The following is a 23,955-nucleotide window of genomic DNA, read 5'->3' as shown; positions in this document are numbered from 1 at the left end:
GCTGAGCTTGGAAATGGCCTGTTCAGAGACCTGGAGGTAAAGAAAAAGACCACTGAGAAAGAAAAACAGAAGTTAAACTGGCAAGGATAGATTTTATTAAAAAACACTGTTGCAGTAGGGGAAGAGAGATTCCAGTATAGAACTGGACCCAATTCCAAATAGCACCTGAACAGGGGTGATTTACAGCCAAGAAGCAAGTGGAATGGAGGTGGGAGGTGGGGTGGGAAGGGTGGGTTCTGACCTAAGGTGGACCAAGGAGATCAGATATCACCTGTTGGGGGGGCTAGTAGGGATGCCTAGCGTGATAAGATCTCAGGGTGGGAAATTCTGGATAAACTGATTTAGCAGGATTCTTGCTAAACTGGATTCTAGAAGGAAGTACACAGCAGGGCCTCCTTAGGAAGTTTCAGGGGATCCTGACTAAAGTTTGGTCAAGCAAAGAATCTTTGCCAGTCTCCCCCCTTGCTCAAGTGAAGAAAAGAAATTTTCTTCCCTCCGAACAACATAAGTCCATTCCCTATGTGGTCGCCTTTTAATCGTTTAGAACCTTGGTGACAGTAGATAATTGCTGTACGACACACAAGACCTTTAAGAGAGGAATACCTTGAAGATAAGTAGATGAACACTAGAGATGGAACCAATATGTGTCCCCAACTTCACAGACCTTCAGAGGGCTACCAAAAGTCCTGGGACCTGTTGTCCTTCCTTGGTGGTGTGAGTTAGAATGGCAGTGAAACATTTCTTCAGTCACCTCTGGAACCTTCCTGGGTATGGCAAAGATGTCCGGTAGATTGTTGGGGTTGAAGATGCAGTAGTTACTTCTGACCACTGGGCAAGTGCCCCCTTCTGTACCCAGGGTCATATAGAGGGCTCTGAAGTGATGGAGAATGGCTCGCTGGGTTTCTTGTAGTTGGCCAGTCACTGATTCGAGGCCCATGGTGATATTATCCAGGGACGAGGTGAATGGCTTCAGCAATGAATAGATGATTCTGTTATAGAATCTAACTTCTTGATAGATTGGATTCCTAGGGATGGTACCCCAAAAAGTGGCAAACTTTCCCCCCAAAAGTCTCAAGGTCCTGGATGGAACACAGGCCCAGTTCTGTGGCTTTTTTTTCTACCTCACCTTCCCAAGAACGGAGATCACCTGCAGGAGACTCTGGGATGTCACGGATACCTTTTGTTCTTATAGGGAGAGTTGAGTGACCCTGAGGGAGGGGGTGGTTGTTTCAGAGATAATTTAAGAACGCAAGAAGATTGCAGGAGATAGAGTCAGATGAAGAGATTTGGTAAGATTGACGAGGTAGCAAGAGCTGGTCCCGTTGGCAGGGAAGAGCCAAGAAGCGTGGGTTCCCCAGACAAAGTCAGAACCATTGGGAATTTGCCAGGGGTCATAGAAATAACCATCTGGTGGCTGAGGATAACCAAAGAATGCTAATTGTGAGGATGGGGAAAAGCCGTGTCTGGAGGTGGTTTCTGTGTGGTTGGGCGGGGTCTGAGAAGCGAGGTAGGAGGTGCCGCCTGTGGGGACATTTTCATTCCTGTGAGGGATCTCCAGGGAACCCTGCAGTGGCTTGGGGCTTTTATGTTGGATTTAGTGCTGGTTAGATAAGTGTATCGATAAATGCTCATTCTCAGAAAAAGGCCTGTGGTAAAATTATAATGGAAAAGACGTGACCCTTGTGAGGAGAGATTGGAATAGGTGCGGGGTTTTCTCGAAGCGGGTAATTACCTGGGCTAAAATGGTGGAGGGGGAGCTGCTTTCCTTCCTTGCTGCACCTTTGTGGTTTTCCCAGGCTTATGTTTCTGGCCGTTGAGGCTAGGGGCAACTGCTTGATCCAAATAAAAGCCAAAGAGTCCAAACTACCATTTGTCTACTATATCCTGCATTTTGTCCTCTCCCATGTGAGTCGTGTTGCGTAAACCACACATGACTCAAAAGAGATGAACTTGGGGACTGTGGAGCAGCCATCTTGGTGTTTCCAAAGTCCATCCCAATGGCTTAAATATCCAGCTTTCCCCATCCGGTTCTTTCTCAGTCTGCAGCTACCATCGGGCCATGATTATGACTATGATTTCCTGAGGAGTTGTCCTAAAATAGTGCTCTCTGTCTCTCAAGGGAAGGTGAATAATCCCACCAGGGGCCTAGGCCCTCAAAGCAGGATGCAAGGGCATAGTCCCAAGGCTTGGAAACTGCTTGGATTTCTGGGCTGGGCACAGAGGAGGCTGCTGATATAGCATACTTTTCAGTCAATCTGTTTCTTTAGGTCGAGTCTGAATTTTTTGTGCTGTGTCCCTCAGTTTTTACCATAGTAATCTACTGGGATAATAACAGTGCCTCTAAAAGTTCTGCGATTTGGGGTCTATTTTCGACTGGGGGACTGGTTGCTGTCAAGGATCCTCTCGTTTTACGTACCCAAGTCACATTCTACCCCAAAGGCATAGCAGCTATCAGTGTATATGTTAACCTTTATTCCTTCTGCTCTTAATGCAAGCCCAAGTAAAAGCAATTAACTCGGCAGCCAGGGCTGATTTGACATTTGGCAGGGCTCGATATTCTAGAGGCTTACGTTGATCAGTGATGGCATATCCAGCCTAGAAGGCTCCATCCTCCTTCCAGAGGTAGGAGCCATTGAAAGGAAGAGTGAGGTCAGTGTGTGTGTGGGTGGGGGGGCAGTGAAGGGTGGGGGGTTCTGATGAATCTAGCCTAGGACAGGATCGTGGTTAAGGACACAATGGTGGGGCATCCCATTAGTGGGTAAGGGAAGCCAGGTGGCAGGGTTTTGACGGTGACATACGGCGATGTGAGAGGGAGAGAGTCAGATTTCATGAGACGTGAGTCAAGATGCAGAAAAGTACTATGTGTTTTCATCAAGCAATAGGGTCTGTGCAGCGGAGGAACACGTATGTCAAGCAGATGACCTAAAGCTAAATCGGAGGCAGCTGGGACAAGTTTGGTGGTTGTAGCCATGGCTCACGGGCAAGGGGGATTATGCCTTAGCCACGGGGCTGAGATCTTTGGTGACCATTATGCTTCTGGGATAACACTCTGAGAGCGTGACCCTTGTGTTCATGCACAAAGAAAAAGGCAGGAAGTAACTGGTCAGTCTAAGGATGGGAAGTGAAAGTGCAGAGAGAGCCCTTAAGATTCTCAAAAGCATCTTTGAGATCTTGGGGCCCCCGACTCCCGGGTCTAGGGATGCCTCCTTAGTCATGGCACAGAGGGGTGAGGCCACAGAGAGAACATAGGTCTATCCATATCCTACAATATCCTCCAAGACCCCAAATACCTATCGGTTGTCATCTTCTTTCAGGGAGAGGAACATGTCAAATAGGGGAGCCTTGGTCTGTGAAGATAGTTTCACATGCAGCTGAAGTACGTGACCCAAAAGTCAGACACAGAGAGCATAGCTGAATTTTTGTCTCTGGCCACTTTGTGGCCCTTTCTTGCTAATGCCCTCGGAAGGTAGTCAGTGTCCAGGAGGAGTGTCATAACTGTCGGAACATAGAAGGAGGTCATCTACGTATGGGATTAAAGTGGAGTCCCCTGAGACGTTTAAGTCCCTCAGACTGGCATTTAGGGTGTGTGGGAAGTGCGTCGTAGGGGCCTCAGTGAAGCCTGGGGGACGGCAGTGCAGGTATATTGATGGCTATCCCAGGTGAGGAGAACACGTCTTGGGATTCCCTATGAAGAGAAATTCTACACAAGGCAGAACACAAACCGAGGACCGTGAGGTACTGGGGGTTGGAAGGAGTGGCAGACAGGATAGTGTTAGGGTTAGGTGCCAAGGCAAATCTGGACTTAACAATTTTATTGACAGATTCTCAGATCTGGGGCTGATGTTTTTGCCCATTTGGTTTTTTTAGTGGCCAAAATGGGCATATTGCATGGATTAGAAGTGGGGATTAGAAGTTTTTTGTCCGATAAACCTTGGATTATCAGGTGGGGCCCCTCAAATCCTTCTGGCTTTAAATGATCCTGAGGAAACCTGGGGAGGGGCACGGAAACATCTATTTCTACCATAGGGGGTTCTGTATCTATATGCATCCGTATCAATGGAGTTTTTCTTGGTCCATAAAGAAGAGGGAATCCTGTCTAATAGTTGATTTAAATATTCAGTGAGGAGGTGTTAGTTGAAGGGGTCAGAGGACCCCAGGGAAGTCAGACAGAGCCGTTGAGGGAGGTAGACGTGAAGGGGAGGAGTCAGGGACCTGTAGAAGGGGTCTTTCCAGGGCATGATGAACTCTTATCTCCTACTCATGAGAACATTCCCTCCGAACAGGCTTCCGGGTTGGCAGAACTGGCAAGGAAGTTGTGCGGAGCCTCAGGAGGTCCCATGGAAATATTAAGGGGTGGAGACACGGGCAGGCAGATCACGAGGTAAATGATCAAAACTCAGCACCGGTAAAGTTCGGCGATTTGAGGAAGGGCGGCAGGAAACAAGGTGGGGTTAAGGGTAGAACGTGTTACCCTGGTGTCAGCAAGAGCATGGTGGGGTACCCTTGAACATGTAGGGTTATTTCCCCTTGTGAGTTTGGTGGCAATTGAGGGCACTGGACACTTACTTCCCAGGAGGAGAGTCAAGAATTTTCTGGTGAGGACGGGACTCAGGTTTTCTCCCTCCTCTTGAGGCCTGGCACTCCCAAGCCCAGCATCCTTCTTTCTTAACCATTTCAGCGAGTGTCTAGATCAATGAAGACCATGATTTTGGAATTTGCCATAGATGAAAGTTCTCAGGTCCTCCTAGCTGTTCTAACTGCAATGCCATCAGCTTGCATTCTGTATTCCCAATGGTTTTGAAACACCATCTTCGTAACGCCAGGCTAATGTCTGGCGCTTAGACATGTCTGCATTTTGCCAGTTAATATTATTTCTCTGGAATGTGTCAGGGAGCTCCGGTCTGAGACCATTTCCAAAGCTGTGGCTGTTTGAAGGGTGAGTTCCAGTCCCGAGAGCCTCTTCCTGTTATCTCTAATTGATGGTGACCATCACATTTCATCTTTGTTTATAATTTTGAATACGTGACCAATCAATTTTGGCGAGAGAGACCTGAGGGATGACTTCTAGTCATTTTTTTTCTTACTTCCCTCATTTTCTAATGGGAGTTAGGGGTAGTCTGATACCCTTGAGGGTCTGCAGGTATGGTGCTCCTTTGGCCTTTCCAAACCGAAGGGAGGCATCCCCAAGGCCAAACCATAGGTGGAGAAGTTGATCTAAACAGGGAATCTGGAGACCATGCTCCCAGAACAATCCTAAAGTAACCAATAAATCTTTTCCTTTTCTTTCGGGAGTCAGGAAAGTCCTCGACGATGTTAATTCTGACTGACACCAAGGTTTATTTTTTTATTTTTTAAACTTTTTTTTTTAAGGTTTTATTTATTTATTTGACAGAGACAGCCAGCGAGAGAGGGAACACAAGCAGGGGGAGTGGGAGAGGAAGAAGCAGGCTCCCAGCAGAGGAGCCCGATGTGGGACTCGATCCCGGAACGCCGGGATCACGCCCTGAGCCAAAGGCAGACGCTTTTAACGACTGTGCTACCCAGGCGCCCCTGACACCAAGGATTAAATGGTGTCTCTTCCATCAGCCTGGCTTGAGAACGGGTAGGGGTCACACCCTGGGCCTCATCTGCAAGAGATGGGAGTTGAGGGGCTGGGCGTGGTGTTGGTGAAGGACATTTTGGGAGAGAGGGATTGATATGAAGGAGAACTGCGAGGGGAAAATGATGGGGCACTGTGATGGGTTCTGGGGATTTACTGGATCAGAGCAGATTCTCTGAAGATATTGCTAAAGAACTTCTGTAGTTTGAATGAGGTGTGAATCATTTAGTTGCTTTTTGGCTTCTTCATACCAAGTGAACAAAGCAGAACATTGTGCCTCAGAGAATTTTGTTCCTTTTGCCTGACGGCTCCCCTTAGGTGGACTAATTTGGGCATATCCCAAGAGCCCCCCAGAGGGCCCACTGTAAAGAGAGTTTTTAGTGAAGTTTTGCTAACGAGAAAGAAAGTGGACAGCATTTGGCCATAGAAGGATATAGTCAGCAGGAGTTTGAGGAGAGCTTTCAGTCGGCGGTAAAGCTCCCATGTTCTTAACTAACGGTACCTTTACACTTAGGAACAAAAATACCTGGGATTCTAACCCAGCCTCTGTTCCTTACAGAGACTAGCCTCTTCCAATCAGAAAAGCCTAGGACCCACCTAGCCTCTGTTTACCCGGGACTGACTCTGACCCAGCTTCTAAAGTATAGTCAGAATCCTTAAGAATCGAAATTTGTCCTCACCGTGTTCCAGGGGACGTTTATTCAGCGCAGTGGGCTCCGGAGTCAGATTATCATGGGACATCCAAGCCAGCGCACAGACTCCAGGTGCACACCACAAAGCCTGGTTGTCCCGTCTGTGAGTCCGATGGTGGTTCCAGTTCAGATCCGGGTCACGACACCAAAAACCGTTAAGGAGAAACAGAGTCGGAGAGAAGTTAAAGCAGTGAGGATAGATTTTACCGAAAAAAAAAAAAAAAAAAACTTTTGCAATAGGGGAAGAGACTCCAGTATAGACCTGGGCTCAATTCCCAATAAAACCAGAACATGGGGGAATTTCTAGCCAAGGAGCTGGGTGGGGGTGAGGAGGGCATTGGTGGATGGGAAATCCCTAAAAGGAGACGTTAAGTCTGGGGTGGGCTCTGATTGAGGCAGGCCAGGGCGATCGGGTATCACCTAGGAGGTAGTGGGGATGCGAAGTTTGATCAGATTATCGGGGGCGGGGATTTCTCGCTAAACTGATTAAGCAGGTTTCTTGCTAAAACTAGATTCTAGCAGCAAGTACCCAGAAGGACCTTGGTTCTTCAGGGAAACAGTTGGGACAATTTTATCCATTTCTACTACCTTACCTGTGGGACCCCTCACTTGAGAAATAGATTTCTAATTTTTTTTAAAAAATCAAAGAATAGTTGACAGCAGAGTGTTATTATTATCTTCTGGTGTACGACACAGTGATTCAACAATTCTTTCCATATACTATGCTCACCATGGTAAGCGTGGTAGATTTCTAAATTTTTTACTGTGAAATTTATAGTGGTTGTTGGAAATGGACGACAGGGTTGTCTTGGTTTAACTGAATGCATTGCAATCTTTCACGATATTTATTGTCAGTCAATTTAAAAAGTATTTGAGGGGTGCCTGGCTGGCTCAGTTGGTAGAGCATGGGACTCAGGGTTAGTTTAAGCCCCACGTTGGGTGTAGAGATTACTTTTAAAAAAATCTTAAAAAAATAAAAAATAAATTAACAAAAGAGTTTGACTTCAGGAGGTTTTTAGTCAAGAGAGGGACCCAGGAACCGTGAGTAATGCTCTTAGAGGCCTGTGGTCAGCTTGGTAATTACTTTCTCTCTGTTGGAGGTTCCTCTCCTGGGGTAAATCCTATTTAAAGAGGAGGCATCCCTGTGACCCAAGCTTGAAGCTCCCAGTATTTGGGTTCTGGCCCCAGCAGGCTCCTCTGGGCTCCCAGGTGGGTTCGTACACCCATCCATCACAGGAGTCAGTAGCTCTGCGGGGTCTGGCCAGCACCCAAGGCTTGAGGGGACTGGCAAGACAGCCGCTGTGGGCCCGAGGCTTCCGTCACCCAGCATTAAAACTTACCCACATTTCGCTAATATCATTTCATTTAGAACCTCCCCCCACCCCACCCCTCATGTTTTCTTGGAGCCTTTTGGAATCAAAACGCAGATGTGTGGTTTCATAGGCCAACTTTACTCTGAGCCCCTGAGGTGTTTTGAGGGGTTGTACAAACAGGTGGGGATTAGAAGCCAGGTCTTGGGCGGGGGTGGGGGGGGGCTGCCTCAGCACTGATTTACTGGGCAATCTGGAGCAAGTTGTTTCCCCTCTTCTGGTTTGTCTCTTCATTGGTAAAAGGAGGGTTCTGGCTCAGGTAGGGGCCGAGGTCCCTTGTGAAGGCCAGGCGCTGTGGATTGGAACCAGGCCCAGGGCCCCCACCCCCATCCTTGCCGGCCATCCCCCCACCCCACCCTGGTGGGCCCCTCAGGCTCCTGGTACCAAGACAAGAAATAAACAAACAAGCCGAGGTAATTTCCCTCTTCCTTGGAAACAAAGCTGGGGTGGTCTGGAGAGGCGTGTGCAGAGAGAGCCAAGAGTGCCAGGTGGAAAGGGGCCAAGGAGGCCTCGAAGATCACTTCCCTGCCGGGCAGGGAACATCTGAGGACACCCAGGCCAGATGTGTTGATTTTGCGCTCTCTTTAGTGTGATAAAACCCGCATCAGGAGCACCTCTCTATTCCGAGCCAAGCCTGCCAAGGGGTGGACCCCAGCCTGTGCTGGTCTTGTCTTCTGTCTTCGGATCACATCTCCTCTTATGGAAGAGCCCCAGCTACTTCTGCACTGTCAGCGGAGCGCTGGGGAGCGGGCGGCTCCAGCTCCCGGCTCCAGAGGCACACTCCACGTCTGGGCTCCCGCCAAGGCCCTGCCGCCCAGCCTCCTGCGGCCCAGCCTCCTGCGGCCCAGCCTGCCCACCCTCCCCCCTCAGCGACTCTCCAGCTTCCTTCCTCTATCACCACCTGCCATTCCCCACTGATGAGCCCCTTATTGATCTTGGCCCATTTCTTAAAGTTGCCGCACTGTAATTCCATCCAGGCCACATCCTCCCCTGGGACTGGCCCAGCCAGTCCTCCTGGGTTCGTTAATGGTGGTGGTGCCCTCCTGGGAAGAGCCAGTGCCCCGATGAGGAAAATCGGGTGGTCTGAGCCTACGAAGCCGGCCTTGGTGGAGGCTGGCTTCCATGCTGAGGTTGGAACCTGCAGAATATTGGGTGATCTTGCTTGCACTTCCCAGTGTGAGAACTGCAAAGTGGGGACGGGGCTGCTTCTCCACAAGCCCTGCCTGCCCCCTCGCTGTAAGCATTTGACACAGAGCTGGTGGCCCTACGTGCTGGCTGCACAGCACACTTGCTGTGTTCCTTGCATGCCAGGAAGGAGGCCAGGCTTCCTCTCCCTTTCCAGTGTGACCTCAAAATCCATAAGAACTGACTGCCCGGCTGGAGTTGCATCAGCAGATCAGTGCAGTGCAGTTGGGGAACCAGGCACAGAACGTGATTTCCTGTCTTTGGGCAGTGATTGGGGGCCTGCCTCAGAGAGCGCAGAGGAGCAGGAGGCAGAGTGGGAGCCAGAGCGACGACACGTCCCCTTTCCTCAGGCCTGGGGTGAGGCGGGAGAAAGCTGTCCTGACCAGGAGCCCCGGGGCAGCACTGAGGTCAGGGTGGACCAGAGATAAGGCATTTAAGCTGTTCTTCTGCACAAGTTCAATACTCATTCCTCCCCGGTTTACTTTTCGGGGGGCTGACTGGGAGGACAGATGAGATGGTTCTAGAAAGAGCTCTGAACATGTTACAGCACCATCAGGTCTGAATGTCTGTGCTTACACCGTTGAGGAGTCAGGGTGCCCCCCCACAGGCCCCGCCCTGGGCTAGAGGTGGTCTGTGCCACTTGTCTGGGTGCAGGCCTGGCGGGCCGGGTGACCCCACCGTCAGTTTACTGAGGCACCATCAGTGCCTCTCACGGCCACCTCAGAAGCCATAATGGGGACTCCCAAGAGGCACCGAGGCACACGGGAGAAGGTGTGTGCCGAGGACAGTCATCCTGTCACCTAGCTAAACAGAAGCAGTCCCAAACAAAATCCAATATTAACAATGCAATTTTTATTGGAACATAATTGAAAACTATAACATAAAAATATCTCTTTCTCTATCACCAGAGATGCAGATGACAAGGGGAGAGCACTGGTCTTTTGCTCTGGTGAAGGCCTGACGGAAAATAAAAGCCCTGGGCACCCCCTGGCCCTTCCTCCGAGCTCCCCTCAGAATGCCCGCAGCCTGCGACAGGCGGCTAGAGACAGCGCAGAGAACTGGGGGGAAGGCCTTGCCCCTCCGCCTCTTTGGGAAAGCCGATGAGAAGCCAGAGGTCACAGCGTTGCAGGCGGGGCTCAGAGCCACCAGCCAGGCCAGAATAAAACATCTGCTGCGGCTCCCCAGGCACCTGGCGGGGCGAGTGGGAGGCAGGGCTGGAGCAAACTGATGCTGAAACGCGAATGAGCGCTCTGCACCTTGGCCCTGAGATGGCCTCTGCTGGCACGGGGGCGCGGGGGGTGGGGGACCAAAAATAAACAACTAAAGTGACGTGCTTCAGGGAGGAAGGGTGACAGACCCATTAAAGCACTGTATGTCCAGCACGAGTGGGGGAGAGCCAGGGCCTGAGGGTTTTAAGAACCCTGATGGAGGCCAATGGCCTCCAAATGCAGACAGCTGGTGGGGGAAGGGTGTGGGGGAGAGGCCATTCGTTGGAGGGGCCACAGTGGGGGTGCCGGCTGAGTTGGGTGGGCTCACCAGGTGACCCTGACTTTCTTTTGTGCGTGGCAGGACCACAGACCACAGACCACAGACCTCAAACTAGGAAGCCCAGGCTGCCCTCTACTGGCGATTCCTGACAACAACCACACACAGCAGGGCCGGACCTGCAACCCAAACTGGCCAGGAGCGAACCAGCCCCCAGGGACACCGGGCAGTGGCTGCCCTCCAGACCAGGCCTCCCCACAGCTTGGAGCAGGCTTCTCCATCTACGCCTGGCCTGCAGAGGGGCCTGGGACCAGGGTCTCTGGTGCTCATTTCAAAGGCAAAGAGAAGAATTTGTTCCCAGACTTGCAGCGGACCTGCTCGACGAGCGCACGCAGTACCATCTCCGGGTCTTCAAACTCATCCACAATGTTCTTCCACCGGGAGCCGAGAAAGGACAGTCGCATTAGGGGAATCAGGGACCCAGAGGGCACGGCGAACCAGACCAGCCTACTCAAACCCTTCAGGGGTGAGGCACCGTGCGCTTAGGTGTCTTGTCTCATCAGCTCTGCAATCTGGTGAGGTGGGTCCTAGCATCCCAACTTTGCAGAGGAGGAAATGGATGCTCAGAACCCGATAAAACTGGGTTGGGGATCGGGTCCGCTGGAGCCCGAAACCAGGGCTCTGTGCCCCCATAGCATGATTAGGCCAAGAGCAGAAGTGGCTGCTTGCTGATGGCCCAGGGGGTCTATCCTGCCTGCACACGATTGCTTGGCTTGCAACATGTTTTTAAAAAAATACACATTAGTGCCAACATTTGAAAATGAGAAATTGCACATAAAAATCTGGATTTCTGGTCTCCCTTGAAAAACAGAAGTGCTAGCGACACTAGGCCCACATTCCTACACGGCAGCATTCCCCGCTGTCTCCTCTCCCAGCGGTGGAGGAGCAGCAGGTCCTCCGAAGGCACTGACGGGAAAGTGAGACGTCTCGCCCACTTATCAGAACAGGAAGGCTACAGGCCTTACGCCTGGCACGTTTCACTCATTTCCAACACCTGTCGGGCCCTGGTAGGCACCTGAGCCTTTGACCTCTGCTCGAGGGGCTAGGACTTCAGGAGAGGCCTACAGCATTCTCTCAGATCAGTGGTGTAGGGGAGTGCTCCTCAAATTTTAACGTGCACGCAAATCCCTAGAGATCTTGTTAAAATGCAATTCTGATTTCTTAGGTCTGGGTTGGAGCCAGAGTCTGGATTGCTAATAAGCTCCCGGGAGTTGTAGCCATGGGACTGCCCTTTGAGCAAGGTAAGTGATGGGGGTCTCCTCCCCCAGATTCTGGTTTGCACGCATAATTCTCAGGGCCTGCTGCCAACCCTCCCACTCACCAACACGCGGCTGTCACTCCTGGCCCTAGGCACCCTCTGTGCTCCCACACCGCGAATTCACCTGTAGTTCCCGCAGGCACCGTCCTTCTAGCTGGAGACGCGCGTCACCCACACACCAGGCCAGACTGACGTGGAATGAAGGGTCCTGCGGGGGAACATCAGGGAAGCAGGCGGTTACCTGGATGCCTTGGCAGGTCCAGACGTGACAGAGGGTCTCTGACCATTGTCACGGTATTCCTGTTGGAGCCCTGGCCTGCTCCATGACAGACTAGACCCTCAGTGCTGATCAGTGTTGATCCCAAGCACCCTCCGCAGACAGATAAAATAGCTCCGGGTTGACCCTGGCTATGGACTGAATTTTGTCTGTAAACCACCACTCCCCCCCAAACCTGCCAAATGCCTATGTTGAAGCCTCAACTCCCAATGCAGTGGTATTTGGAGATGGGGCCTCTGGGAGATGATTAGGTTTAGATGAGCTTATCAAAGTGGGGCCCTCATGGTGGGATTCATGCCTGTATAAGAAACGGCAGAAAGCTGGCTTCCTCTCTTTCCACCGTGTGAGGACACAGTGAGAAGACCACTGTCCGCAAGTCAGGAAGAGAGTCTGCACCAGAAACGGACCATGATGACACCTTGATCTTGAACTTCTAGGCTCCAGAATTGCGAGAAAAGAAATTTCTGTTGTTTAAAGCACTTCATCTTGGGTATTTTGTTACGGCGGTCTCAGCTGATGAAGTCCCGCTTCCAGAGGCTTTCCCTTACACACTCATTAAATCTGGGACGTGGATGAGAACGCAGGCTACAACTCTATTTTCTGATCTAGAACATTTCAATAGATGACATACTTTCTAAGATGAAATGAACAAAAACCAAAATGTCTAAAATTATGAGTAATAATCTCCACTGAAACTCATACTCCTATGCCTCAGCAAGGTTTTAAAAAGAACACAACAAGCAAAACCAAGGGCCCTTTAAGGACCTGATACTCGGTTTGGAGTCAGATACCCTTGGAGGGCATGGGGTGGGGCGAGGTGCAGGAAGGTACCGAAAGCTACCGCTCTTCCTGGTGTGCCAATTTCACTAAAAAAAATTTGAGCGAACTACTACTTCTTAAAAAGAGATGAACATGGATCCATATGGAGCAGAATGGGTAAATGCTGTGCAAACTGAAGATAAAACAAGAGATTTCTATGAAGCGTCAGACTTCTGATGGACTGCACCTGACTACACCACGAGGCCCCTCTACTCCCCTCTCTCTCCTGGACACGTGTGTCCTTCATGGGGGCAAGTTCTGGAGGGCTCTTCAGTTTGCCTCTAACAAGGGCTGCTTCGAGGATGGTCTGACTCCACTTTTAGGCGGGCCAGCAGAGAGGAAGAGGCTGCTTGTTACCTGGTAGAAAGTGGTGAGGTCAAATTCCTCCATGACTCTGTCTACCTCCGAGACCAGGTCCAGGAACTGGGCGTGCCCGGAGGTGACCTCGAGCCCAACAAAGGTCCTGGGGGAGGGAAGGCAGAAGTGGAGACAACAGGGGCATGAGCTGCAGCCCGTGCGAACCTACGCCATCCACGCTGGGGGCGGGGGAGGAGACAGGAAGCAGGTCGGCTGTGGGTTCTTGCCCCCTCTCCTGGTTGCCTTGCTTGCCCACTCTCTGAGCTGGCTCTTTCCTCTGTCCCTAAACCTTCCGTCCCCAGTTCTAACCACACATCTCTCCTCCTTCCCGCGGGCTCAAGGCCCTTGAGGAACTCCTTCATCTGCCCCTGCCACGTGTCTACAACCCCCAAGCTTCTGTGGCCCTGCTCTCCAGCGTCACATCGCTCCCGAGTCAGGACCGTTTCTCTTGGGGATGGGGATCTCGGGCACCAGCTACCCTCCCCTCAGCTCTCAGACATGCTCTCTCATCTTTAAAAACCCTCTTCAGCCAGACACCCTCCCGGTCTCAGTGAAACTTATTAGATGACTTGCCTACTGTCACTATCTTTAATCCTTCACCTCTCAGCTTCAACCCACTCCACCACTTCTGGAACATGCTGGGCTCTTTTGCATCTCATGGCTGCCCAGGGATGGACGTATCAAGGGCAGGCATGTGACGGCGTGGAAATGAGAGGTCACGGAGGTGATGGTATGAGCTAGACATTCAGCTGGGGACGGAGCTGGGCAGGGGTCCGTGTTTTCTTCCAGTGGCAGGCTTTTGTTCACTTTACCAAGATGTTTTTCTCTACCTCTGCCTCCCTCCCCCCACGTTCCTCTAGTTATTTTTCTTAATGAAAGGTTCAGATTTGGGAACAGCTGCTTTTGTAGTCACAGAGTTGGTTAAAACACAAACAAAGAAAAAACTGGGGCAGACAAGGCCAGAAGCAAAGCACCCTTTCAGTCTTTACTCCAAAGAATCTTCTGGAAGCAGGCGGGGGCAGACGGGGAGACCCACCTGGTTTTCTCTTGATTGGTATAAATCTTTACCCGGTTGGCAGTAAAGAAGAATCTGGAATTTAGAAGAGAAAAGACCACATTTCAGGAAGAATAATAAGAAAAAAAAATCCCCCAAAAGTCTATGTTAAAAGGGAGGACTTTGAAAATACAGTTAACTCATTGCACACTTCATTTTGTTACCCTATTGTACAGGTGGTATAACTGAACCCTAAAATATTAGCGCTGGACAAGGCCTTACATAATCACCCAGTTGAAGTAACATACAGCTTCATTCAGATGCTAGCAAAAATTTTATTAACAGCAATTCATTCCAATGAACAATTTGAGACTATTTCAATTTTATTGATGGGAACTGAGAAAGTCTTATTCATCGAGGAGGTGATAACAGATGAACAATTCCCATGTGCCAGGGGCTGAGCTGAGGGAATCCTCACGTGACTCTGTGATGCGGGCACTAGAACTATGCCCATTTTACAGACACAGAAGCTGAGGTGAGGTGAAGTTGAATTCGGTGAGCCACAATCTTAACCTCAGTCTGTCTGATTCCAAAACCCTTGCTGTCACCTATGATGCTTTAATGAGGGAAAGTGGGTCTTTGTGGGTGTGGAAATGGGGCAGAAACACCTGCCCACTCACTACCCACCCATCCCTCAGATCAGTTACACAGGGCCCATCAAGTTCCTTCAGGTAAATGCCTTCATTCTGACTGGTTCTGGCTATGTTCTCTGAGACACTAGGAGATCTCAGGCGGGGGGCGGGGGGGGCTACTTGTGGACCAACTTGGCAAATTCCATTGCAGTTAAGGATCAATGATGGCCTCGGGCCAAGGTTCCATATGACGGGACACCACACCCCAGCACGCCGGGCAGAATCTCACAGCTTGTCCAGGGGCTCAGACTCCATGAACTTTTGGCTTCCCCATCAGCCTTCAGCCTCCTAATGCATCCCATTTGGGGAAAATGTTAAGGCATGACAGAACCAGCAGGAGCTTGGTTAAGCGTGGAGTTTACACGGAGCTCTGCTAGGGACCTGACAAACATCCTGAAGTGGACATTGGAGGTTTGTGCCCAACCGTGAGGGTTAATTTTATGCGTCAACTTGACTGGGCTGAAGGATCCCGAAAGGGCTGGTAAAACATTATCTCTGGGTGCGTTTGTGAGGATGTTTCTGGAAAAGATTAGCATTTGAATTGGTGAACGAATAAAGCAAACGGCCCTCCCCAATGTGGGTGGGCATCACTCAATCCATTGAGGGCCTGGACAGAACAAAGAGGCAGAGGAAGGGCAGACTGGTGCTCCTACTCTGCTTGAGCGGTGACATTCATCTTCTCCTGCCCTTGGACACTGGATGTTGACTTTCCTCGTCCTTAGGCTTTTAGGCTGTACCGGGACTTACACCATCAGTCATCTCCCCCTCCCCCAGCTCCCCCGCCCCCTCCACCTCTGATTCTCAGGCTTTTGGACTCAGACTGAATGATACCACTGGCTTTCCTGGTTCCCCAGCTTGCGGATGACAGATTGTAGGATTTCTCAACTTCCGTAACTGTGTGAGCCAATTCCTATAATAAATCTCTCTGTATCTCTGTCTCTGTCTCTATCCTATTGGTTCTGTTTCTCTAGAGAACCCCAACAGATTTTTGGTACTGAGAGTGGTTCTAAACCAGGATTTAAGGTTGAGTTTTCTGAATTGGTTCTGGGGCTTCTGGAATTGGCTCTCTAATCTGATTAGATTCAAAGACACTGCTGACTCTATTTCTAGTAGTAAAGAGAGCGCTGGTAGTCCACGTGGGAACCAATTATAGAGACGTCTACGATATCTGCACTGCATAATCCCAGTCAACCATTTATTCGAAGGAGCTAAGCGACTGTATACTTTCAAACAATTTGGGGGAAACTATGGAACATAGTAACATTGGTTGGTTGGTTGCTCCTAATGTCAACGGACAAAGTGGTAAAAGAAAAAGGTGAGCTCGGGCGTTCGAATTCCCAACTCAAGAAGCACTGAGGACCTAGGAGCCTCTAGGTGTGCCCTGAGGTTAGACCCTCCTGTCCTGTAGCCTCAGGGCTGTAACTGCAAAAACTCAAAGGCAGAACCGCATCCTGTGATCGGCTGAATTACACCAGCTGACCTCCTAGCTGTGCCGGGTGCTACAATTCAAGTTAAGTACACTGCCTGAGAAAGACGGGGATCCTTTGGAATGGGGACTCATGGGAAACCCCGACGAGGCTGGGGCACTGAGCCCCTAAATTCTCACAAGGTTTCTTTCCCAGTGAAAGTGGCTCCCCCACCAACAGTGGTTTGGGCCTGGCCACCTCCATCCGAGGGGAGTCACCTGGCACTGTTGGAGGGCCGGGTAATGGCCTCCCCTGAGGCGTTACCCTGCAGGACGGCGAGTCTCTGCAGGACCCACCCCCCCAACCTCTCTTTGCTTCTGTTTTTTTTAAAGCTGTGTTTGTTTTTTTTTAACATCTTTTTTTAAAGATTTTTTTTTTTTTTTGACAGAGAGAGAATGTGTACAAGCAGGGAGGAAGGGCAGAGTGAGAGGGAGAAGCAGGCTCCCGGCTGAGCAGAGACCCTGGAATCATGACCTGAGACAAAGGCAGACACACTTAACCGACTGAGCCTACCCTGTTTGCTTCTAGACCTATAACTGAAGTCCCAGCAGAGCCCTAAAGGTGAGGTTCAAAGCGTGACTCGTGAGGAGATGTGCCATACTCCAAAGTGCTACCCGAGTTTTCTAATCTGCATGAGCAGAAATCCAGGGAACGTGTGTGGGAATGGATATTAAAGGTCTGCGATAACGGTGCAAGCATCGTATTGTTGGATCAGGCCGAATTTCCTGATATGGGCTCACTAAGCAGAGATCCAGCGTGAATGTTGCAGCTTGGGGAGTTAGGAAGGGGATCTCACAGTTTGCTGGGTTCGTTGCCTGAAACGTGGACCAAGAGGTGGCTCCAGTGAGGGGGCTGGGAACAGCCGAGCTGACAGGTGGGTGTAGTTACCATGGTAGACGGCAGGGTCTTGGGCAGGCCTAGTGCACTGGCTAATTGTCGTGGTGTTCCCAGAAGTGAGACAGGAAGCCTACTAAACTCTTACTTCATCTGTACAAGCAGAAACGTTCTAGGCCGAGTGAACAAAGTCTAACTCGAATCATAAAAAGAAAGTCATGGACCCTCAATTTCCAGACTTGAGCCAGTTTATGGACCTAAGACCCTTTGAATGAAGGGGACGGTGGGTCCCCTTGAGGAAGGACCCTGGTACACTACTAAAGTTTTAGAGTTCATCTTTTCCCTAGCCTTCTCAAAAGGGACCTACGGCCTTTTGCCGGGGTAATGGTGCATTAGAGAAAAGGAAATAATCAGGCCTTTTGGAAACCACGGGACACTGGCTCTGAACTAATTCCAGGAGACCAAAACGTCACTGTCACCCTCTAGTCAGGTGGGGGCTCATGGAAGCCAGGTGACCAATGGAGTTTCAGCTCAGGTCTGTCTCAGTGGGCCCCTAACCCTGTGGTTATTTCCTCCAGTTCTGAATGCATAATTGGAACACACACTAAGCAGCGGGCAGAATCCCCACATCGGTTCCCTGACCCGTGCGTGGAGCGAGGGTGATTGTGGTAGGACAGCCAATTGGAAGCTACCGGAACTGCTTCTACTTAGGAAAGTAGTGAATCAGAAACAATACTCCATCCCTGGAGGGATGGCACAGATCAGTGTCACCACCAAGGACTTGAAAGGTGCGGGGATGGGGGTCCCCCCACCTCCACTGCACTGTATCTGGCCCGTGTGGAAACCAGACGATCTTGGAGAACGACAGCAGGTTAGAATAGGCTTAACTGAGTGGCGACTGCACTTGCAGCTGGTGATGCAGATGCGGTCTTATTGCTCGAGCAAATCAACATGCCCCCTGGTTCCTGGCATGTGGCTACTGATCTGGCAAATACGTTTTTCTCCAGCCCCGTCCACGAGGCCAGGGTCAGCGTGCTTTCAGCCGGCAAGGCCAGCAACACCCCTTCACGGCCCCGCCTCTTAGGCAGATCATCTCCGGATCTACGCCGTCACTTATTTCGCAGGGTCTCATCGCCTTTTGCTTACACAAGACGTTACACTGGCCCATGACATTGAAGGTGGCACTGTGGATCAGACCCAGTGAGCAGGAAGTAGCCACTACTCCAGACTTCACAGAACCCTAAGACACCAGCCAACCCCCCTCCTCCCAGGAATCTCGTATTGGAGGGCCGCTCTCCCATTTTGTGCTGAGGGAGGGCTCTCTACCCCGCTGCCCCGGGGCTCCTGGCCAGTCAGAACATAGCACTCCCTCAGTTGCAGTGACAGATCGAAGGTGCGCTGCCCACTCTTGGTCATAGGCTCAACCAGACAAACCTGAAGAGGCCACCCAGTCCGGCTTTCTCCAGGACACAGGGGAGGAAACACCATGCACCAGCAGGGGAGAGTCAGGGGGAGCCAGCTTGGTGACCTAGGAGCTGTTCTCCAGTCTCAGAGGGAGAAGAGGATGAGCTACGTCTGTGCTCCCCAGGGACCCGTATCTCTAGTAATGGCCCGGGGGTGAAGTTTCCAGAGGTCCCAGTAAGGGACTTGTCCAGTCGAAGACCCACTGAAGGCAGAGGATCCCCAAGCCGTGGCTTCCCAGAGGTTTTGCTCCCTCACGGTCTTTGCAGCCCAGATGCATGCAGTGTGGTACTGAAGTCACGTGGCCCCAGACATGGCGGACATTCCACCTTCCCCCAGAGAACGGAGCTGGAAGCAGGTAGCTGAAACAGCCTCACATAGAAGGGGAAAGGGTTTTGCTAACTGGACTCACAGACGGAGAACACATTAGCCAAGTCAGACCAATCAAAGTCGTTCCTGTGACTTTTGCTGAAGCTATTAGAAAAGAGGGCTGGCTTCCCAGGCTGGTGGACTGGCACCCCCAAGTTGCCAATGGCCTTCTCTGCCTTTGTGAGAAGGAAGCCCACACAGGGAGGGGCAGAGCTAAGAGATGGTGAGAGTCAGCTGCCATTTTCTGGTCACCCCAATCCACTCAGGCATGAAGCCAGCCTGACTTCTGAACTTTTTAGTCATACCAGCCTATGAATTCCCCCTCAGTTTAAGCCACTTTGGGTTGAATTTCGGGTGCCTGTGACCAAGGAAGTCCTGACTAACATACATATTGCTCAGTAAACCTGGTAATGTTGATTAAAAAAAAAAAAAAAATGGGAGGGGAGGGGCGGGTGGGGACTGAGGTGGAGAGATAAGTTTTGGTCCCGATTCCCTGGCTGACTGAATTGGAACAAATCCTTTCCTCCTCTGGCCGTCAGAAGAGGTTGAACCGAATGGGCAGTTCCCTACTGGGTGGAGTGCATCTATGGAATTCCTGGGCCTGAGGCCTCCTGCACTGTGGGAGTGGGGCTGCACTAGACTTCTGTTTTTCTCCTACACATCAACACATCCAGGCTTTTGGGTAACACCTCATTTGAAGCAAGGGCTCTGCAAATAAAACCACCACCTGGACGGATTCTTAGGCTCCTTTTGGAACCAACACTCAGAGGATACCTCTCTCCTCCTGCTCAGTCATTCAGTGAACATCCATTTGATGCCTATAGTCAGCAAAGCACCTGGAGAAGTGGGGTATTCAGAGAGAAGTCGCATTCCTGGGTTTGCAGGCGCTTGGCTCCAAAGGGGAGACGGACCGGAAGGACTGGATATGAACAAAATGAGCACGAGGGTATACACTGCCCCAGCATGGGATGATTCCCCGGGATTGAGGAACTCTGCGGGAGATACCAAATCAGAGAGCCTCAAGGAAGGAGCAGGGCTTCTGTCTGGCCAAGTGTAGGAGGAAAGGCACTCTGGTAGGAAGAAGAGATACGCAAAGTTGAGGAAGGAAAAGTTTTAGGCTGGCAGATCAAACCAGAGACAGTTCCCATCCTTCGCCAAGCACCACGCCGAGGCCCGCATGACCTCGTTTCACTCTCCTAGGTCCCCCTGGAGGCAGCTACCACTGCTCCCATGACCTGCCCACAGGTAAGGAGTCGAGGCTTCCAGAGCTTCTATGGCCTGTCCAAAGTCACACAAGATGGGGTATGTGGCAGGTGGCTCCAGGAGATATTCAGTGTTCTAACCTTAGGTCTGGCCTGCTGGCTGGGGTAGCACACCCCACACATACACCCCCACAGTAGCTCAGGACAGGAAGAGGAGCCGAGGAGAGAAGAAGAGGGGAGAGGAGAGGCCGAGGAAGCACCGGGCACTCACCGCTGGAAGGAGGCCACGCGGTCTTTCAGAGCCTGCACGAAGGGAAGGATCCAGTGATGCCGCAGCACCACGCTCTGGGACAGGCTGAGGTGGAACGCCTCCATCTGCACCAGCCGGGGCACGTATGTCTGGGCGTGGGGCAGCAACACGTCCAGCAGGCCCAGGAACTCCTCCCCGGTTTCATCTGGAGGGAAGAGTGGATAGGGCAGGCCATACGCTTAGCCAGGGCCATGTGGCCGAATGAAGAATCCCAGAAGGCAGAGAAAGGTTTTCGTTACTCTGGATTTGGGAAAATCACTTCGAGAGCAGACTAGCTCTATGTATTTTAATATGATTTTATGGTTATAGAAGTAACACACATACACTCATTGTAAAGAATTCAAGTAAAAAAAGGAACTATGCCAAGGAGAAAGCAGGGCCCCCTGAAATCCTAGCACTTAAGAGCAGCGGTCTCCAAACTGTTGTGGTCACCCGGGCCATTGGTCAAACAAACTCGCACATATACCTGCAATAAACGTGTATTTATTTATAAATTACAAATGTGCAGCACGTTACAAAAGTCTGTCCATTGTAAAATGTACACTCTCAGAACAAAAATTTTACTTTATTTATTTAAAGTTTATTTATTTTTTAGTAATCTCCACACCCAATGTGGGGCTCGAACTCACAACTCCAAGATCGACCCGTACGCTCTTCTGACTGAGCCAGCCAGGCGGCCCAAGAACAGAAACTTTAAAAAGATGAGATAATAAGATATATATAAAGAAGTTCTAATCCTTTTCTTCCGGATGGATCACCTTGACCTCTCCCCCAGGAGGCACACACCCCACTTTCCGGGCCACTACCCTGGAGCTCAAGACTGTTACAGTCGGATGCCTACCCCCCCAGCCTCTTCTCAGCGCATTTCCTAGTGCACATCTTATTTGTTGAAAAGATGACAGTGTACCATTCAAACTGTTCTTCCATTGGCTTTTTTCATGTAACACTACATGTTGGATTGTCTTCCTCTCAGTGCAGAGGGCAAGCGCATGATCACAGCTCCACAGAAATCCACAATCACAAATAGCATTTCCTTGATCAGTCTCCTATTAGACTTCTAGGCTCTCCGGATAAACGTTTAGAATGCTCCTAATTTTTCACAGAGACGAAGAACAGTACAATGACCACCACTGTATGTTCACATCCTCTTCTTTTTTAACCAAATGTGGGACTGGAGCTGCATGGGTAACAGTCTGCTCACACCCAGTGTGCTAGTTTGTTCCAGTGCCCTGGTGAGTGGGCAGTGTAGAGAATCGTTCTCATTCTGTGGGTGGGGAAATGGAGGTTCTAAGAGTTGACCTGATCTAACACAAAATACTAAGAGCCACCACCTACCCTGTGTATTGTGTTAAGAGCCTGACAAAAATGATCTGATTTAATCTTCACAAAAGTCCTAGGAGATACGGATTTCCATAATCTCCATTTTAGAGATAAGAAAACATGCTCTCGGAAGTCCAGTAACTTACTAAAGGGTGCCCAGAGTAGTGGGTAGTGAAGTGAGGTCTGACTCCGAAGCCTGGGCATTTTTTGCCTGCCATTCACTCATGCAGGCTGGTAGGGGCAGGAGGGGGACCTGCCCCAGCACACCCAGGCCCCCTTAGAAATAAACTGCCAGCTGTGGCTGCATTCTGGGATGGCCTTGACATTCCGCCCTAGACCCTCTCTTGGTCACCTCCTCATGAGTGGGAAAACATTATACCCAGGGTTAATTAAAAAAAAAAAAAAAAAAGAAAGAAAAATTTCAGTCAATGAACTCTAAACTGAAAAAAAGTTTACAGAAAAATTCCCCAATTCTTTAAACTCGTTCTCTCTCTGCTAAGTCCATCCACGTCAGAGGTTTCTGGCTTGTTCCTCCTGGTTGGGGCCAGCTTCCTCCCATCAAGAAGCACCTATCAGTCTCAGCCACTTGCCCTTTAGTTACTCACATGGCACATAGACATGGGTGGCCCAGTTGCCCCGCTCATGGGGGAAGGTGCGCACCCGGCCCCCATGTTTTTCCCTGTCATCCTCAGGCTCCTCCTCGGTGTCTAGGAACATGTGCAGCACACTGTCAGGTACTGGCAACCTCTGGCTGGGAAGGGGGCTCTGCGCACTGCAAGAGAGAAAAAGAAAACGAGCACACTTAGCCTCCTGGCATTCTCTACCTCTGTACCTACAACAAAAGTCATAACCCCTTATCCAGGGTGACTGTGCGCATCGATTTCCCACCAGGTGCTGGAGGCAGCTTCTAGATAACCACAAAGCTCTTTCCCCAGTACTGTCTCACTGGGGTCTCCCAACAGCCCAAGGAGGCCGACTTTAGCTGGGAGCATGGGAAACAACTGGGCAGGCAGGAGTGTGTGGTTCAGAGATCACATTCCCTTAACAGTGGACAAGCCTGAACTGGAGTAGCGCTTCCTAGCTCTGGGGTCTTGAGCAAGTCATGTATACTCTGTGGGCCTCAGTCTCCTCATCTGTAAAGTGTATTTCTACCTGATACAGCTATTTTGAGATCAACAGAGATACTACTGCTTGAAAGGCTCTCTTCAAAGCACCAGGCGTGGCACTGGAGAACTGAAGCTCCACGAAGTCAGACTTCGACCGTTTCGTTCACTTTCGAGCGTCCCAGCTCTGAGCCTGGCGCAGAGCGGGCTCTCCATCAGTATTTACTGGATGAATGAAAACACTCTGAAATGTGGAAACAGACCTAGGGTGGTGCTGTGGTGCGCGCCAGGAGATCCCGGCGGCCAGCGCTGGAGGCTGGACCCGAGCCCACGTTTCCTGCCTTCTAACCTTGGCCTAGCCAGGTGGGGGCCCTCGGGGTTTGTGTCCAGGGGTGTCCTCCGGACGCTCCTTTCCTGCTGTGCCCCTCTTCCTTCCCTGGCGAGCCGCCCCGCGCCATCGCCCCTTTCCCCCCAGACGCTCGGATTCCGTCGGGGTGTCGCGCGAACCAGCACCCTCCCCAGAAAGATCTCTCTCCTTACCGCCGGCAGCCTCCAGCCCCTGGCCGCGCCTGGGCCCCGGCCTCGGCCTCTGCCTCATCCTCATCCTCCGAGCCGCTGCTGCTGTAGCCCACCAGGGGCGCCGCACTCATGGGGCCTCCTTCACGACAGCAGGCCGTATCCGCGAGCGATCGCACCCGGAATTCCGCTGCGCCGGAAGTGCCCTCCCGGGGGCGGGGCCCGGGTAAGCACCGCCTCGGGGCGGGGCCTGGAGGGGCGGGGCCCCGCAGGACTCTGGCGGGACGCTACCACCCAGAGCACGCTGTCTGCACCTCGCAGCGCATTGACTGCTACCTGGAGCCTCCCGGAACCCCACCCCTAGTCTCTGCGTGCCCATTTCGCAGATCGCTCTGGGCCCTGACCTCTCTGTCTGCTCCTCTGTCAGCAGCCATCCGCGACCAGACCTCCTAGCCACGGACGGTCCCTGGGTCAGCGGTCAGCGCCCTAGACAGCGGAGCTCCCTGCCTCGAGGCCCGGACGGGATCAGGGGTCCGGAAGCCCCCTCCTCAAGCCGGTCCAGAGTCCGAGCTCCTGGGGCCCGTCT

The 23,955-nt window shown here is 51.3% G+C and overlaps 1 protein-coding gene across 3 annotated transcripts; it reads right to left on the bottom strand.

The window, feature by feature from the left end:
* Positions 1-5,335: 5,335 nt before the first annotated feature.
* On the bottom strand, positions 5,336-23,581 carry USB1 (U6 snRNA biogenesis phosphodiesterase 1). Of its 3 annotated transcripts, XR_003314819.4 has the most exons (8): positions 23,394-23,580; positions 22,356-22,522; positions 20,392-20,575; positions 14,139-14,192; positions 13,103-13,208; positions 11,774-11,857; positions 6,280-6,392; positions 5,336-5,627 (listed from the first exon to the last, which is right to left on the bottom strand). XR_003314819.4 is itself a non-coding variant. In XM_026494866.3 (7 exons), the coding sequence occupies exons 1-7, from the start codon at positions 23,501-23,503 to the stop codon at positions 6,330-6,332; spliced, it is 768 nt and encodes a 255-aa protein (XP_026350651.1). In that variant the 5' UTR covers positions 23,504-23,580; the 3' UTR covers positions 5,336-6,329. The 3 variants fall into 3 exon arrangements, 2 of the variants coding, with proteins under 2 accessions (XP_026350651.1, XP_026350650.1); XM_026494866.3 differs by having other exon boundaries at positions 5,336-6,392; XM_026494865.4 differs by lacking the exons at positions 5,336-5,627; positions 6,280-6,392 and adding an exon at positions 9,679-10,762 and having other exon boundaries at positions 23,394-23,581.
* Positions 23,582-23,955: the final 374 nt, after the last annotated feature.

The sequence above is a fragment of the Ursus arctos genome, unplaced genomic scaffold (genome assembly GCF_023065955.2).
Source record: "Ursus arctos isolate Adak ecotype North America unplaced genomic scaffold, UrsArc2.0 scaffold_19, whole genome shotgun sequence".
Taxonomy (NCBI): Eukaryota; Metazoa; Chordata; class Mammalia; order Carnivora; family Ursidae; genus Ursus; species Ursus arctos.
Note: the sequence above shows the minus strand (reverse complement) of the source record. Positions and strands in the feature narration are given on the sequence as shown.

Coding starts and splice junctions, on each gene's coding strand:
- USB1 (XM_026494865.4), bottom strand. CDS start 23,503: ATGAGTGCGGCGCCCCTGGTGGGCTACAGCAGCAGCGGCTCGGAGGAT. Junction 14,193..20,391: donor CGCGTGGCCTCCTTCCAGCG/GTGAGTGCCCGG, acceptor TCTAAATTCCAG/ATTCTTCTTTACTGCCAACC. Junction 13,209..14,138: donor ACCAATCAAGAGAAAACCAG/GTGGGTCTCCCC, acceptor TCCCTCCCCCAG/GACCTTTGTTGGGCTCGAGG.